General features: G+C 40.5%; 1 protein-coding gene across 1 annotated transcript in view; it reads left to right on the plus strand.

Annotated features, from left to right (window-relative positions):
* The window catches only part of CNGB3 (cyclic nucleotide gated channel subunit beta 3), a 129,950-nt gene extending 120,942 nt beyond the window's left edge, over window positions 1–9,008 (plus strand). The window contains exons 16-18 of the mRNA XM_089898592.1: window positions 4,412–4,558; window positions 4,795–5,029; window positions 7,483–9,008. Coding sequence (XP_089754718.1) covers window positions 4,412–4,558; window positions 4,795–5,029; window positions 7,483–7,743 — 643 coding nt within the window. The 3' untranslated portion in view covers window positions 7,744–9,008. The remainder of the gene's footprint in view (window positions 1–4,411; window positions 4,559–4,794; window positions 5,030–7,482) is intronic.
* The last annotated feature ends 8,556 nt before the right edge of the window (window positions 9,009–17,564 follow it).

Below are 17,564 nucleotides of genomic sequence, written 5' to 3' on the forward strand. Positions count from 1 at the left end.
AATCCATCTGGCAGACAGACTATTTCTTCCGTTCAAAAACTCATCAAGCACTCCAAATGTGTAACCTGTAGGCAAGTTTAATTAAAGCTTGAGAAATCTCAAAATAACTTGACATTTAAATATGTTATTTCCGTTCTGCTCTCATAGTCTGACACACACAGAGACAGTCTCAGGTCCAAATTAAGCTCCCCAGTGCCATCCAGCCCTGCCTAACTACTGATTGCCCTATGTCCAAGGCGACAGGAATGTGAATGAAATAGGCTCATCCAATCATTATCCTTCAAATATTAACATCCATTTCATAGATACATAGGCAGGAAGATAGGTAGGTAGATAGGTGGATAGATAGATAGATGGATGGATGGGTGAATGACAGAGTAAAATTTATTTCTCTTACTTAAAAAAAGGTCGAAGGCAGAGCTTGTCTTGGGGAGAACCTCAGGAAAGGAGATTCCATTTTCTCTTTTCTCTTAGTTTATCAATTATAATTCTTTTCAAAAAACTTCAGTGTTTGCCATACACATTTTAAACTTCACATTAACACTATACCACTTCACACATAGTGCAGGAACATTATAACAGCCCTTCCCTACCAACCCTTAAGACACTGATATCATTCATTTCACTTATCCATATGCTACAATCACCCAATGCAGTGTTACTTTATTATTTAAAGTCATATTTTAGATCAATTAAGAATAAGGAAAATAAAAGACTTTCGTTTTACCTCTGCTTATTCCTTCTCCCATGTCTTTCACTCTTTATGTAGACCTAAATTTTTAATCTGTATCATTTTCCTTCTTCCCGAAGAATTTCTCTCAATATCTTTAAGGGTATGTCTGCTAATGTTAAAGTCCCTCAGTTTTTGGTTTTCTGAGAAAATCTTCATCTCTCCTTCACTTTTGAAGGATAACTTCACTATACATAGGATTCTAGGTTGGTGATTTTGTTTTTCTCAACACTTGGTATTTCACTCCACTCTCTTCTTATTTGCAGTGTTTCTGATGAAAAGCCCACTATAAGTCTTATTCCTATTCCTTTATATGTATGGCTTTTTTCCCCCCTCAGCTCTTTTCAAGGTTTTCTTTGTCTTTAGTTTATTACACTTTGAATATGATGTGCCTAGGAATGGGGGTGGGGGAGTATTTATTCTGCTTGGTATTCTCTGAGCTTCCCGGATCTGTGATTTGTTGTCTGTCATTAATTTGGAAAAGTTCTTGGCCATTATTACTTCAGCTGGTTCTTCTAATACTAGAGAATAATGTATGTTTATGTATATATCATATATATATAATACCTTTTGAAAATGTCCTGCGATTCTTGATGTTCTGTTCTGGTTGGATTTTTGGTTTTCTTTTTTTTCATTCTTTTTTCTTTTTGCATTCAATTTGGGAACTTTCTACTACCTATCTTCAAGCTCATCTATTCTTTTCTTCGTCATGCCCAGTCTACTGATGAGCCCATTAAAGTCAGTATTCATTTCTGTTATAGTATTTTTTTTTATTTTTATTTTTTTTAGGTACGCGGGCCTCTCACTGTTGTGGCCTCTCCCGTTGCGGAGCACAGGCTCCAGACATGCAGGCTCAGCAGCCATGGCTCACGGGCCCAGCCGCTCCGCGGCATGTGGGATCTTCCCGGACCGGGGCACGAACCCGTGTCCCCTGCATCGGCAGGCGGACTCTCAACCACTGCGCCACCAGGGAAGCCCTGTTATAGTATTTTTTATTTCTAACATTTCGATTTGAATCTGTCTTAGAATTTCTATCTCTCTGCTTACATTACCCATCTGTTCTTGTATGATGCCACTTTTTCCAATAGATCTTTTTAACATATTAATCATAGTTATTTTAAATTCTCTGTCTGATAATTCCAACATCTGTGTCATATCTCAGTCTGGTTCTAATGCTTTCTTTAGCTCTTCAGGCTCTATTTTACTTGCTTTTTAGTGTACTTTGTAATTTTTGTTGAAAGCTGTACATGACGTAATGGGTAGTAGGAACTGAGGTAAACAGGTCTTTAGAATGAGGTTTTATATTAATCTGGCTAGGAGTTGGGCTGTGTTTAATGTTTGCTGTAGCTGTAGGTGCTAGAGCTTCTAAATTTCTCTAGTGACTTTGTTTCCATCTCCTCTGTTGACTTTGGCCTTCCCTCAGTACTGCTCTTCAGAGAAAGTCTGCATTTTGCAGTTATAACCCAATGTTACCATACAGAAGCCCCTTTGGTATAGTGCTCAGGTATGGGGGAAAGCTCTAACTTTATGATTAAATCTAAGTCTTTTAATGGATCTATGTCCCTGGGGTGCGATCTTCACAGGTGTTTCTTATCCCCTTAGGCAGGAAGGCCAGAGGTGCCTGGGATGAGAGAAATGCCCTTCGTCCAGCTAGGATAAGACTCTGGTAATCTTTTCCCCTGGATAGTAGACCTTTGTAATGGAGAACAAATATATTCTGGGTGTATTTTACAATGATTAATTATCCCCTTCTACTGCCAGAGCAACAAGCAGATCTTTCTCGGCTCTCAACTGTGAGAATCTGCTGAAGTTTCTCAAGGTAAAACCTATAAAAGTATCAGTTTCCCCATAATTGTGGTCCTCAGAGTTTCTCCCTCTCTTGATAGTTCACTCTCAACGTACAGCAATTTGTCGAAATTACCATTTAGGTATTCCTACCAGTTACAGCTCCAAGGGCTTCTGTTCCAGGTAAGCAGGTTTGGCTGTGGCTTTCTGGATTCACCTGTCTCCCCAGATTTGGGTGGGAGTTGACCCTGCAACTTCAGTTCTTTGACAGTTCTGAGAAAAGTCATTGGTTTTCAGTTTGTTCAACTTTTTCGTGTTTTAAGGACAGGAGTGACAACTTCCAAGCTCTTTACATGTCAGAGCTGAAACCTTATGTTAGTTTTTTAGTTTTTTAATGATTAACAGCCAGCGAAAATGTTCCCTTTTCTGCAACAACGGCTGGAGAAATACACATGGTCTGATATCAATCTTCAGGCACAGCACTCATGCAGCTTCTCACATCTCATTGCCCCCAAAGGCAGGGCTGTGAAAACGTGAACATTCCTATTGCCAGAATGCTTTCTCGGTCCCTTCCACCTCTGGAGATTGTTTTTATTAATGTGAGCCTTCTTTCTCCATGTTTTTATTAATGTGAGCCTTCTTTCTCCATTTCTAAATGGTTGACTCTGAGAGACTGAATCTCGTATTACCATCTCACTGCAGAGCCTATAGTGTTTTTTTTAAACATTTGACATGTGTTTTTTCTTGTCTTGCTTTCAAAGACCAACCCTTATTTTCCAGATTATTGGTGAATGACAGAAGTTATATTCATTTGTTTTATTCACTCTAGTGTTCGTTTATTTTATAACTATTTATTGGTTACTTCCCAAACACAAAATGCCCCAGCTATGTCCCTGAGAGATACAAAGTCCAGAATTCTCTGACATTCCAAGTGGGAAGTTGTATGAGAATGACTATACTACTGTAGTATATATTATACTACAGTTGTATGAGAATGACTATACTACAGAGCAATTTATGATACTGAGAAACAATTTGATCTGGGAGTTACGTATAGGAAGAGATTAAATTCACCTAAGGTAACCAGGGTATCATTAAGATTTGATGTCAGAGCTTGATCTGTCAGAGTCCAGACAAAAAACTGAAGGTACACTTAAGTAAGTTAACTAAGAAGACTTTAATAAAGGGATTACTGACAGAAGCCAATCAAAGGAAATTAGAAGGAAAATCTAAGACTACCCAACAAGAGATGGTGATACATCTCGAAGCTAGCTACAAGGGAGCTGTTTCCACAGCCAGGCCTCAAGGGGACAAGGGCAGGGCACATTACCAGAGCCCAGAAAGAAATCTGTGGGAGTTGTACTTCCAGGAGATGGCCAGGAGCTATGGATTTTGGTAGAAACTGCAGCCATTGCTAACCTAAGGCCTGGCAGGGAAGAATGGGGGAAGAAACGTGCCAACCCCACTCTCTTCCTGCTTTCTGACTTCTTACTGGTATTTCCCATTGGCTGAATCCAAATGAAAATCAGAGAGAAAGCCCACAGAGGTCAGCTTCCTGGAGTGCAAAGAGGATCGGGAAGGATGAAAAGTTAGTCTGAAAGAGCAAATGGAGGATACCCAGTCCAAAGAGAGTCTGCACTTCTGGAATCTGGGAAGAAGAATCTCCCAGGGCTCTGATGGCTACAAGGCCTTGATTTGAGGTAGGAGTTAGATGCAAAATGCATTGAAATCTGTTGCCACTTCTATTGCCACCACATCTTGACTCTCTCTGCACACTCATCCAGGGAATGATCTCTGAAGCAGTATAAATGGTTCTAATATTTGATTTTTTTTTTTTAAGATTTTGGTGGAGGAAGATTGAAACTGGTGGCAAAGATTCATTTTTCTCTCTTACAGCCTTCTAGCAGCAAGAGGAGGAAACCGTAGAACTGCCAACGTGGTGGCCCATGGCTTTGCCAATCTTTTAACTCTGGACAAAAGGACCCTCCAAGAAATCCTAGTGCATTATCCAGATTCTGAAAAGCTCCTCATGAAGAAAGCCAGGTATAACCTTTAAAACCCCATTAGAGAGGAGTTGGTTTTACTTCATAAAATCTAAGATGAGAACTGTGTTATGGTGGGTGCAATCAACTTTATCCATGAGATACACTTAACAAACAACTGTTTGTGCAGTTATACATTGAAAACTTCACAGATTAGGAGAAATGATAGTATTTCTGGTAAGTTTTTCCATAACTCTCACAGTGCTATCTGAAATGGCCTTTCTGTCTTGTCCACAGAGTGCTTCTAAAGAACAAGGCTCCAGGCACAGAGACAACTTGTCCAAATAAAGGACTTGCGTTTCTCTTCCCACCAAAACAAGAGACACCCAAAAAGTTTAAAGCTCTCCTGGGAGGCTCAGGAAAAGCATGTCTTGCAAAACTACTCGCACTGAAGAGAGAACAAACCATTCTGGTAATAAGGCAGAGGGAAAGGAGGGCTGTAACAGAGACCACTGGACTAAAGACCAGACAAGCTCCTACTTTAATTCCATCTCAGACATTGGGATAATCTGGGTTCATCTAATGCAAATAATTAATACTTGATATATAGCACTTATTATTAGTTTACTGTATGCCCATATAACATCACATTTAATCCTCACGGGTTTATTATGGATAGTTTTAATGTATATATACATAAATACAGTCGACCCTCATTTTTGTGGATTCTGTGTTTGTGAATCTGCCTACTCACTAAAATGTGTTTGTAACCTCAAAATCAATAGTTATGGTGTTTTGGGGGTCATTCACAGACATACATGTGCAGAGCAGCAAAAAATTTAAGTTGCTGGAGGCACATGTTCCCAGTTGAGGCTGAACAAGGAGACACTCTGCCTTCTTGTTTCAACTCTCACACTGTAAACAAGTGACCTTTTCATGGTCTATTTATTGCCATGTTTTTTGCATTTTTGTGCATCTCCCCCCACAATACTGTTAAAAATGGCCCCTATGGGGCTTCCCTGGTGGCGCAGTGGCTAAGAATCCACCTGCCATTGCAGGGGACACGGGTTCGAGCCCTGGTCCGGGAAGATCCCACATGCCGCGGAGCAACTAAGCCCGTGCGCCACAACTACTGAGCCTGCACTCTAGAGCCTGTGAGCCACAACTACTGAGCCCGCGCACCTAGAGCCGGTGCTCCGCAACAAGAGAAGCCACCCCAATGAGAAGCCCGCACACCACAACAAAGAGTTGCCCCCGCTCGCTGCCATTAGAGAAAGCCCATGCAGCAGCAAAGACCCAACACGGCCAAAAATAAAAACAAATAAATTAATTTAAAAAAAATGGCCCCCAAGCATATCGCCAAAGCACCACCTAGTGTTCCTAAGCACAAAAATGCTCTGATGTGCCTTACAGAGAAACGTGTGTTAGATAAGCTTCATTCAGGCATGAGTCATAGTACTGTTGGCTGTGAGTTCAGTGTAATGAATAAACAATATATATTAAATAAGGTGTCTCTAAACAGAAATGCACATAAAACAAGGCTATGTATTGAGCAGCTGACAAAAATGTTGTAGCCAGAGGCTTATAGGAACCTAAACCTGCATTACCCCTAGGAGAGATAGGTCAGGGTTTGCTAACAGTGTTTGTGGCAGCTTTACAGGACAAAACTACCATGAATAATGAGGATCAACTGTATATGTATAGACATACATATATACCTATAAATATATGACATTTTAGCAGTAAGACAATAAACATTTTCACTAATATTCATTCAATTACTATCACTAATGTAAAGTCAGAAATAACCACATAGATTGCATCCAAGCTTTTATATTATAGATGAAGAAACTACGATCCAGATCAATGTATTTGGATAAGGTCACAATCAATGACAGAGCAAAAGCTATTACTCAGGTATTCAGACTTCCACACCTACACTAAGCTGTCTCCCAATTCCTAGAAATGTCAAGAAACTCAAATGTTATTGCTTTTCTCTTTTTTTTTTCATATTTCTTTGATTCTCATGATAAGCTTATGAGGGCAGATACTGAAAAACAGCAGGAATTCAGGTTTTCTGAATCTAGTCCTTATGCTATCTCTAAAACTGTAGGAAATGGGAGGCTGTGGTTCTTTCAGGAAATTGGTAAAGCAAATATTATAAAAGTCAGTCACACTCAAGAGACTAAAACTTGCCTCATCCTTTGCCACACACACAACACTGCGATGAAAATCAGTGTATACCAAATGCCTTATTTAATCGGCACAGAAATAATACTTTGTGTAAAAGGCTTATGGGGTTAAAGAACTATGTAAGTCAGTATGTTAAGTAAGGCTCTCAACTTTTATGTACACATTCATACCCGGTACGAGCTTCTCTCAAACTGATCTCAAGCATCACCAGTAAAGAGCATAGTATATTTTTTACTATGAAATTTCTACAGATGACACTAAATATAATGGGTTCTAAAGCCATATCAAACGCCCACGGGACGAATGGAGAAGACTGTACTAGGAAAGAGATATGAATTTCTCCCTGAAGTTCTCCCATGAACTTATGCAGGAGGAACACCAGAGATTCTAGAGTATTTATATGGTATTTGGTTAATACTTTTTTATTAAAGGATAAATATTTAAAATTTCATCTTCATAAAATAAGTAAATATTTTAAAAGCAAAGAGTCCTGAGCACTAAGTCTAATAATTCAGAGACCATGAGGGTCAATAGGAAGTGAATTCCTTGGCAGGGAGAAAAAGGCGACGTAGACTAACACCGAATTCAAATATGATAGCTCAGCTCCATTCTCCAGCACATCAGAAAACTTAGTTAAATGATAGTCAATGGCAGACATGATTCCCTTATTAACTTAATTCAGACAGTCTTTGTCTTAGTGGTGATCCTTAGCTATTGCATATTAATCAAAAGACTCCAATGCCCTTGATTATGATTTCAATACCAATTCTTTTCAATAACTGTTGCTTCTAGAAAAAAAGTGAAAACTCTGAAGGAGAAGAGCATAAAGGAAAAAAATATGAAGATAAAGGAAGACAGCCAGCAGAGAAACCACTTGAAACATTCAAATGTCGAACAAGTTCTATTACAGCAGAGGAAGCGCACCAGTCAATTAGAAGGGCAGTTTTACCCAGAGGAACTACCCGTCAATCACTCATCATCAGCATGGCTCCTTCTGCGGAGGCTGGGGAAGAGGTTCTGATGATTGAAGTCAAAGAAAAGGCTAAGCCATAAACGTTTGATTATCTTTAGATACAATCTAGTTAGTTCCCAAAGAGATTGTAGTCAGGATGGTAGCTTAAACTAATGAGAGGAAAAGACCTTGCCGGGACCCTTGAGAAACCGTAGGCAAATCCCTAGCTTAGTTTCTAGGATTTATCCTAGAGAGTGTGATCTTCTGCATTGGCAATAAGAAGATTATTTAAAAAAACCATCCCTATTCTCCGTTGTCATTAGCTTTGCGCAATTGGTATTTCTCCTAATTACATATAGTAGGTTATTTTTCTACTGTTCTTTCTTGATGATGTTTCTTCTCTCCATTTTGATTAGGTTGGTCTTGGCTCTGAAATGATTCACTAACTTTTTCTCTTAATTTTGTGAGTGTGTGATTGTGTGTGTGTGTTAAAGTCTTGCATCGCACTGTTAGTCTTGGTTAAATGTTCCATGTATATGAATTTGTCTCTTACTTTGGGAGTACGAGATTTTAATAAAATGTCAAAAGTTGGGTGATTTTCATTCAAGGCAGGGTGATGAGTCAGTCAAGTATCAAATCAACCCAGCAGCTGGGACTGAAGGGAAGCAAACAAGGGAGCCGATGGATGTAAAACCCAACTTGCAGAGGACTCCCCTGAAGAGCACTGCTGGTCAGCATTACTAACAAACCCACAAGCAAAATCACATTGCAGCAACGTGTTGGAAAAACTGTACCCTTTGCTAAAGAAACAAACTTTAATATTTTCCCTCATATCAACTTAAAAGGCTCATCTGGCTCAACAGACTCAAACAGGAGGAATCAGATTGTCCCCATCTTCATGGAGGCTAAAGTGACATTTCTCAGAAACTTTTGCAAGCATTTACTTCAGAAGACGTCAGGTTTGAGCTTCTTGTTTTCAGCTTTAGTAAAAAGTAATGAGGTTAGGAAGGCAGACTGTACACATGTCAGATTGACATATCCCTGCAATTTGCAGAAACTACATGTACAGCTGTTTACAAAATCTCCGAGTTAATTAAGTGCACTTTAGGAAGTTGTCCTCATGAATCAGCTAACATTAGCATAATTACCAAAGTCTCAAGCTGTGAAGAGGCTAAAAGAGCCAGGCTGCTGTCAGAAGTAATAATACATATAGAATTCCATTCTAATAAATGCCCTTAGGGTATAATATTAAATTCTGTATAATAAGGCTATTTCCAAGTCCCAGAAGATGGTCATTGTAACAGCACTTTGCAGAGTGTTTTAACAAATTATATTAGCCAAAAAGCCTACAACATAGATGCATTCAGCAAACCATGTAAAATTAATCACTAGAATAAAATGTATCATTTGGTACTCACCATTTTTTAATATAGTGTTCAAGTATCACAGAAACGTGACAACTTTTACAAAAGGTTGGGTGGTGTTTTTCAGGATTTAAGGGAATGGAGAGAAACTGTTAAATAGTGTTTACTTTATAAATGGGAGTTTATCAAGAGTGATTAGAAGAGCCAGAAAGAAAAGGTAAAAATAGGGACTGAAAAAAGTCTGATACTAGGAAAAAAAAAACAAAGGAGAAAAGTCCTGAACTTGTGAATCATATGTTTTCTCCTTACATTCTATGTTCTTCCCCTGTCATTTATTTCCCCTCCCAAACTATCCTTTTTTAGATATATTCATTCTCCCAGTCTCTCAGACTCAAATCTAAGAATAATTAGTAACTCTTCCTTTGCTTAGTGTCACCAAATCCTTTTTCTTTCTTAAATCTTTCTAATTGTCTTTTCTTTTTCAACTTCAATACTAACAACTCAGTTCATATTTTCTGTTCAATTCAAATAGATAATCACTTTTTACCAACTATCAACTCTAATCACTTGTCTACCTTTCTCAATCCTTTTGCCATGGGTAAAATTAGAGCTTTATAAAATACAACTTAGTCCATTCCGGCTGCTATAACAAGAATACCACAGATTGGGTATGTTATAAACAACAGAAATTTACTTCTCACAGTTCTGCAGGCTGGGAAGTCCAGGATCATGGCCCAGCATGGTTCACAGCAAGCTCCTTCTCACTGTGACCTCACGTGGTGGGAGGGGCAAGGGGTCTCTCTGGAGCCTGTTTTATGAAGGCACTAATCCTATTCATGAGGGCAGAACACCTCCCAAAGGCCCCACCTCCTAATACTATCATCTTTGGGGTTAGGATATCAATACATAAAGTTGCTGGGGAGGGGGAGAGGCAGAGGTGAGGGACACTAACATTCAAACCATAGCAACCACTTTTGACCATGCTACTTCTCTGCTCAGGGACCTATTAATCCCTCCTAGTGATTAAATCGTATTTGTCCAAATTTAATTACCACTATCCCAACCATACCCTCCACTGAAGCTGGTCGTCCTGCTTTTTCTGGAACCACCACCTACCTTTCTTCCTCTGGCATTTGTCCATGCTACCTACCACAGTATAGAGTGTGTCTCTCCTCCATCACTTACCTCTTTCCTATGCTTCCAAATCTCTCCCACTGCCTCTAAAAACATCAACCCATGATAGTTCTAATTTCAAGGGATTATCACATAGTACAGCATTCCACTGTTCTCTAACTTCTGCTTAATTTTAAATTATAACAAGGCAAAGACTAGCTCTTATGCTTTATTTGTAAATATAAAGACAGAAAGCCCAGGGTTTTTTTTAAAGGAGCGAGGATAGTAATAGTCAACTCATGGAAGCAAAATAAATAGAATACCAACATAGAAAAGATGCTTGACTTTACTTGTACTTAAAGAAATACAAATCAGAACAAAAATGGAATACTGGGCTTCCCTGGTGGCGCAGTGGTTGGGGGTCCGCCTGCCGATGCAGGGGACGCAGGTTCGTGCCCCGGTCTGGGAAGATCCCACATGCCGCGGAGTGGCTGGGCCCGTGAGCCATGGCCGCTGGGCCTGCGCATCCGGAGCCTGTGCTCCGCAGAGGTAGATGTCACAACAGTGAGAGGCCCGCATACCACAAAAAAAAAACAAAAAAAACAAAATGGAATACTACTTTATACTTATCAAACTGGAAAACATTTGAAAGTAGACAATAATACCAAGTGCTGGCAAGTATGTAAATTGGAGCGACTATTCTGGCAGTACACCTTAGAACTTGGCAATACTACTTCAGATACATATCCCAGAAAATCCTCAAGCAGGGCCATAAAAGAAAATGCAAGAGGAAATGCATTGTTTGTAGTACAAAGGAACGGAAGGCAACTGGGGTGTCTACACTAGGAGAATGGATAAAAATAATATGGCATGTGGCATATGGATGTGTTTTTAAGATGAACTTCTATTCAGCCATTGGAAATAATGAATTAGATTTACACATAACAACATGGATAGATCTCTTTGAAAAACTAGTGTGGATTTTCTTAAGAAAAAAGAATGAGATCTTTAGTCATACCATGCATGTATATTTTTATTAAGCCTATCTGATCAAGACTATCAGGGACAAATCTGTAGCCCAACAAAGCCAAGTTTATTAACCTGCGGCAACAAGGGAGACCGTTCACCAGAGGAAACGTGAGTGTCCCACCAAACACAGGAAAGGACAAGTTATGATAGGATATTGGAGAAAGGTAGAGGTTAGGTAGAGTTTAAATGAAGTGATGTTTTGAGAGGCTCAGATTAAAGCAAGACTGTATGTAAAGGGGTTAACATCAGCCCTGGGCCAACAAGCAGACTCAGGGTCCTGTTTTCTTGGAAACTACTCAGTTAAGATAAACATAGACTGTTGTGTCCAGAAACCCCTTATCTGAAGGTGTATACCTGGCTGCTTCTTGTGTCAGAATGACTTAGATTCTCCAGGCAAACGTGGAATGTTTCAGTCTGACTGATAAGATTTCAGATAGAAAAGTTTCTAACAATCTGTGATTTTAGGGAGCAAAGTTTCTCAGCACTGTGTCTCTTTGTTATTAGCAAAAGTGGTGTTTACAGTTTCACAATTTAAAAATATACAAAACACTATGTATTTCAAAAATATATACATGTCTAAGAAACTATGTTAAATGCATTAGAGATGATGGCCATGGGGAGAAAGGAACGTGGAAGTGGTAATAGGAATAGATGAAGTGAGAAAAAATAATAAATCAAGAGCCTCAACTAATGAGGATGATGTGCCATGAACTGAGAAGCACGATTAACTCAATTTTATGGACTTGAGTTCAGTGTAGTGTCTAGAAATAGGCTAGTGGAGAAGTGAGACCCCCATTAATCAAGGGTCTTTCCTTCAGCCTCTGTTACATCTGAGCCACACAGGCAGCCACTATAGATACAGCTGCTACTTCATCTGCTCTCTGGGGCCTGTCCTGCCAATGAGGCTTTTCTTCTACATGTGGGCAGGTCTCCACTTGACCCCAGCAGAGACTACTAAGCATGCTTAGGGACCAGCAGAGACTACTAACCATGCTTAGTGTTAGGGACTGAACTGTATCCTCTTCAAATTCATGGGTTGAAGGCCTAAACCCTAATGTGACCAAATCTGGAGACAGGGTCTTTAAGGAGGTAATTAAGGTTAAACTAGGTCATAAGGGCATAAGGGTGGGGTCCTAATCCAATAGGATTGGTGTCCTTGTTTTTATAAGAAGAGGGAGAGACACCAGGGTTGCTGGTGCACAGAAAAAAGGCCATGTGAAGACACAGCAAGGGAACTCCCTGGCAGTCCAGTGGTTAGGACTCCAAGCTTCCACTGCAGGGGGCATGGGTCCCCTGGCTGGGGAACTCAGATACCACATGCTGGGCCATGCAGCCAAAAAAAAAAAAAAAAAAATACAGTGAGAAAACAGCCAGTTGCAAGCAAAAGAGAGAAGCCTCAGGAGAAACCAAAACTTCAGGTATCCTGATCTTGGACTTCCAGCCTCCAAAACTATGAGAAAATAAATTTCTATTGTTAAATACCTATTTTGTGGTATTCTGTATGGCAACACCAGCAGACTAATACACTTAGTTTCATGAACTATGGCTGAAAATAGCTGTTGGTTGGAGAAGCAGGAAACAAGAATGAGGAATACGTTGTGGAGATTCAAGTGGCAGTGATAAGACAGGCCCATGGAGATGTAAAATAACCATACCCGGGCAAGAGCTGTGAGTGACTGTACTGAGGCCCAGCCTTAAATTATATCAGCTCATTTGTTAGGTACGTGCCAGAGTTCCCAGCAACTTTGCTATGAGGAAGAACAATAGTTGAAATATGGATTTGCAACCTCCATAGATGTTGACCACACTTCTCTCAACAAATCTTAATATTACATTCATTCATTCTTCATAAAACCCCAGGGTATTATCATCTATTTCCTAATAGACTCCAAGTCCACAACCCACTCTCGATAATATTAACTTCATACTTTGCTTAAAGATGTGAAATATGTGAGGGGGAGTGTGGGAATATGGTAAAACATGGATGGGGTGGACATTTTCCCCTATGAATTTCAAAAATATTTTCTGATTAAAAATGAAAATTTTTTATAAGGTGGGGTTCCCCCCTCCTCCCCAGGATAGCATAACTAACAGTGTGTATTTAATAAAAGGTAGCTGAGTGAATGGAATCTCCAAAGTAAATGTGGTACCCCTCTGCCCAGTGCTGGAGCCAGCCCCAGCCTCCCTGAGTCTGCCTTTATTACTCTGCCAGGCCTCAGTGTTACCGCTGAGTTTTCTGCTGAAATAATCTGGCTTTGCCACACATGGAGTCCTCCACGTCTCCTTCTTCTATGTTCTCTTCACTTTTCACAGCTGAGGATTTATAAATTCCCAGGAACTGCTCCCCCAAGCTTTCTTTTCCTCATCCAGATCCCTTCAAAAGGCAGGGTTGATCTTCCAGCATTCTGTACTTGATTTCAAGTAAAACTAAGTCTCACTTCTGTTGACCAAGTCTTCTAAATGCTATTGGTGCAGAACATCCACCCAACCTCATCCCAAAATTCCCCAAGGGTGTGCTGTCTCCTGCCAACTATCTGCATTAGTGATGCAGCCCTGGTTTCCACTTGCTCGGTATGAGTTAGCACTGACATCCTTCCCTGCAGGACCTCCTTCCTCCACCCATCTCCTTGCCTACACTGTGTGCTCTCCAAGGAATTCAAAATAAATCTCACATTAGCTTAAATCAAATATCATTAAGAGGGGGCAGAGTCAAGATGGTGGACTAGAAGGACACGGAATTCGCATCTCTGAACAGCTAGGGCACCTACCTGGCACCGGTGGGGGACCACAGACACCTAAGGGGACCGGATGAACCCCCAGCAACCGGGTAGGATATGTGGCATGCAGGGGAGTGAGGGGGGAGGAGAAGTGGAGGCGGGATGGGACTGGGGCCCCTGAGGGGCAACTGGGGGAGGGAAAGGGATCCCATGCTCGAAGGGGGAAATTGGGGGACTACTGGGAGGACAGAGGATCAGAAGGGAGCGTGGCCAGGCTTCCCCTGACCACTTGAGCTCCTGGGAGGCTGCTGAGATCCCAGGCCTGACCCTCTGCCCACCTACACCCCCTCCAACTGCACGGGTCCTGAGGGAGTGGGAGGCAAGGAAGGGGGAGCAAAAGTAAAGCCCAGACCTACAGGACCGGCACCCCTGAAGGGTGGTTGGGGGAGGGGAGGAGTTCCTACACCCAGCAGGGCCCACCCACGGTTAGGGGTCCAGTGGGGATGGGGGAGATGGGGGTGGGGCTGGGGGCGGTGCAGAGGAACAGAAGAGAATGCTGCCAGCGCTCTCTCTGTCCACTTAGGCACCCAGGGAGCCTATTGGGCTCCCAGGCCTAATCCTCTGCCTTTGGAACCTCCCTCCTGCCATGCAGAGCCCAAGCCCCGCCCCTATACCCGCACCCAGGGCCCCACCTCGACACTCAGAGACCCCCTGAGACACCCTCCAACACGCTGGGCCTAAACTCCACCCACACACCCTCACCCAGGGCCTTACCTCCAAACTCCGCAGCTCCACACTCAGGAGGCCCCCCCCCCTTGGAAATGCTGCCTATCCCCTTCCACGCAGGTCCTAAGCAGAAGCCCCACCCCACGCTTGAACGTTGCCCCGCCTAGGCCCCACCCCCAAGGCCTTTTCCAGCTGCGTGGGTCCTTACCCTAGGCCCAACCTCACGCTCAAATGTCACCTCCCACCAGCCTAGGCCCTGTCTCACCCTAAATCCCACCCCTGCCTAAGTTCCACCCCTGCCTAAACTCCGCCCCCATAGCCAAGGCTTTTTTTTTTCTTTTTGCCTCTTTTAGATGGGGTTCTGTTTTACCTTGTTGATTCATTGTTGTAGATTCATTTATATTTTTATTTTTTCTAATAAATCTTTTATTTTTCTAATTTTATTTTATTCTTTGTACTTTGTTATTGTTCTGCTCCTTTTGGCTTGTTTCCCTCCCACCTCCCCCCTTTTTTTTTTTTTTTCTGTTGTGGTTTTATTTTACCTTGTTGCAGTTGTTTCAATTATATTTCTATTTTTCCTAATATCTTTTTTAATCTTTCTAATTTTATTTTGTTTTTTATTCTTTGTTATTGTATTGCTCCTTTTTTACTTTTCTTTCTTTTTTTTTTTTCTGTGCCACATGGCTTGCAAGATCTTGGTTCCCAGGCTGGAGGTCAGGCCAGTAAGACAGGAATACAGCCCCACCATCAAAAAAAAAAAAAAAAAGAAAGAAATGAAATGACAAAAATATACGTTACAGACGAAGGAGCAAGGTAAAAACCTACAAGACCAAATAAACAAAGATGAAATAGGTAACCAACCTAAAAAAGAAATCAGAGTAATGATAGTAAAGATGATCCAAAATCTCGGAAACAGAATGGAGAAAATACAAGAAACCTTTAACGAGGATCTAGAAGAATTAAAGAGCAAACAAACAGTGATGAACAACACAATAACTGAAATTAAAAATACTCTAGAAGGAATCAAGAGCAGAATAACTGAGGCAGAAGAATGAGTAAGTGAGCTGGAAGATAAAATGGTGGAAATAACTGCAGGGAGCAGAATACAGAAAAAAGAATGAAAATAATTGAGGACAGTCTCAGAGACCGCTGGGACAATATTAAACACACCAACATTTGAATTATAGGGGTCCCAGAAGAAGAAGAGAAAAAGAAAGGGTCTGAGAAAATATTTGAAGAGATTATAGTAGAAACCTTCCCTAACATGGGAAAGGAAATAATCAATCAAGTCCAGGAAGCGCAGAGTCCCATACAGGATAAACCCAAAGAGAAACACGCTGAGACACATATTAATCAAACTATCAAAGATTAAATACAAAGAAAAAATATTAAAAGCAGCAAGGGAAAAGCAACAAATAATATACAAGGGAATCCCCGTAATGTTAACAGCTGATCTTTCAGCAGAAACTCTGCAAGCCAGAAGGGAGTGGCAGGACATAGTTAAGGTGATGAAAGGGGAAAACCTATAACCAAGATTACTCTACCCAGCAGGGATCTCATTCAGGTTTGATGGAAAAATCAAAATCTTCACAGACAAGCAAAAGCTACGAGAATTCAGGACCACCAAACCAGCTTTACAACAAATGCTAAAGGAACTTCTCTAAGCTGGAAACACAAGAGAAGAAAAAGACCAACAAAAAACCCCCAAATCAATTAAGAAAATGCTAATAGGAACATACATATCAATAATCACCTCGACTGTAAATGGATTAAATGCTCCAACCAAAAGACACAAACTGGCTGAATGGATACAAAAACAAGACCCTTATATATGCCGTCGACAAGAAACCCACTTCAGACCTAGGGACACATACAGACTGAAAGTGAGGGGCTGGAAAAAGATATTCCATGCAAATGGAAATCAAAAGAAAGCTGTAATAGCAATACTCATATCAGATAAAATAGACTTTAAAATAAAGAGTGTTACAAGAGATAAGGAAGGACACTACATAATGATCAAGGGATCAGTCCAAGAAGAAACCGTAACAATTATAAATATATATGGACCCAACATAGGAGCACCTCAATACATAAGGCAAATGCAAACAGCCATAAAAGGAGAAATTGACAGTAACACAATAATAGTGGGACTTTAACACCCCACTTACACCAAGAGATAGATCATCCAGACAGAAAATAAATAAGGAAACACAAGCTTTAAATGACACAATAGACCGGATAGACTGAATTGATTTTTTTAGGACATTCTACCTGAAAGAGGAAGAATACACTTTCTTCGCAAGTGCACATGGAACATTCTCCAGAACAGACCATATTTTGGGTCACTAATCAAACCTTGGAAAAGTAAAGAAAATTGAAATAGTATCAAGCATCTTTTCAAACCACAACATTATGAGATTATAAATCAATTACAGGAAAAGAAAACAGTAAAAAACACAAATACATGGAGGCTAAACAGTGCACTGCTAAATAACCAAGAGATCACTGAAGAAATCAGAGAGGAAAACAAAAAGTACCTAGAAACAAATGACAACGAAAACATGACAATCCACAACCTGTGGGACACAGCAAAATCAGTTCTAAGAGGGAAGTTCGTAGCAATTCAAGCTCACCTCAAGAAACAAGAAAAATCTCAAATAAACAATGTAACCTTACACCTAAAGCAACTAGAAAAAGAAGAATAAAGAAAACCCAAACTTAGTAAAAGGAAAGAAATCATAAAGATCAGAGCAGAAATAAATGAAATAGAAACAAAGAAAACAATAGCAAGATCAATAAAACAAAAAGCTGGTTCTTTGAGAAGGTAAACAAAATTGATAAACCTTTAGCCAGACTCATCAAGAAAAAAAGGGAGAGGACTCAAATCAACAAAATGAGAAATGAAAAAGGAGAGATTACAACTGACACCACAGAAATACAAAAGATCTTAAGAGACTACTTACTTCAAGCAAC

The sequence above is a fragment of the Delphinapterus leucas genome, chromosome 17, assembly GCF_059928025.1.
Source record: "Delphinapterus leucas isolate spDelLeu-1000000601 "Yukka" chromosome 17, BTC_Dleu_Yukka2, whole genome shotgun sequence".
NCBI lineage: Eukaryota > Metazoa > Chordata > Mammalia > Artiodactyla > Monodontidae > Delphinapterus > Delphinapterus leucas.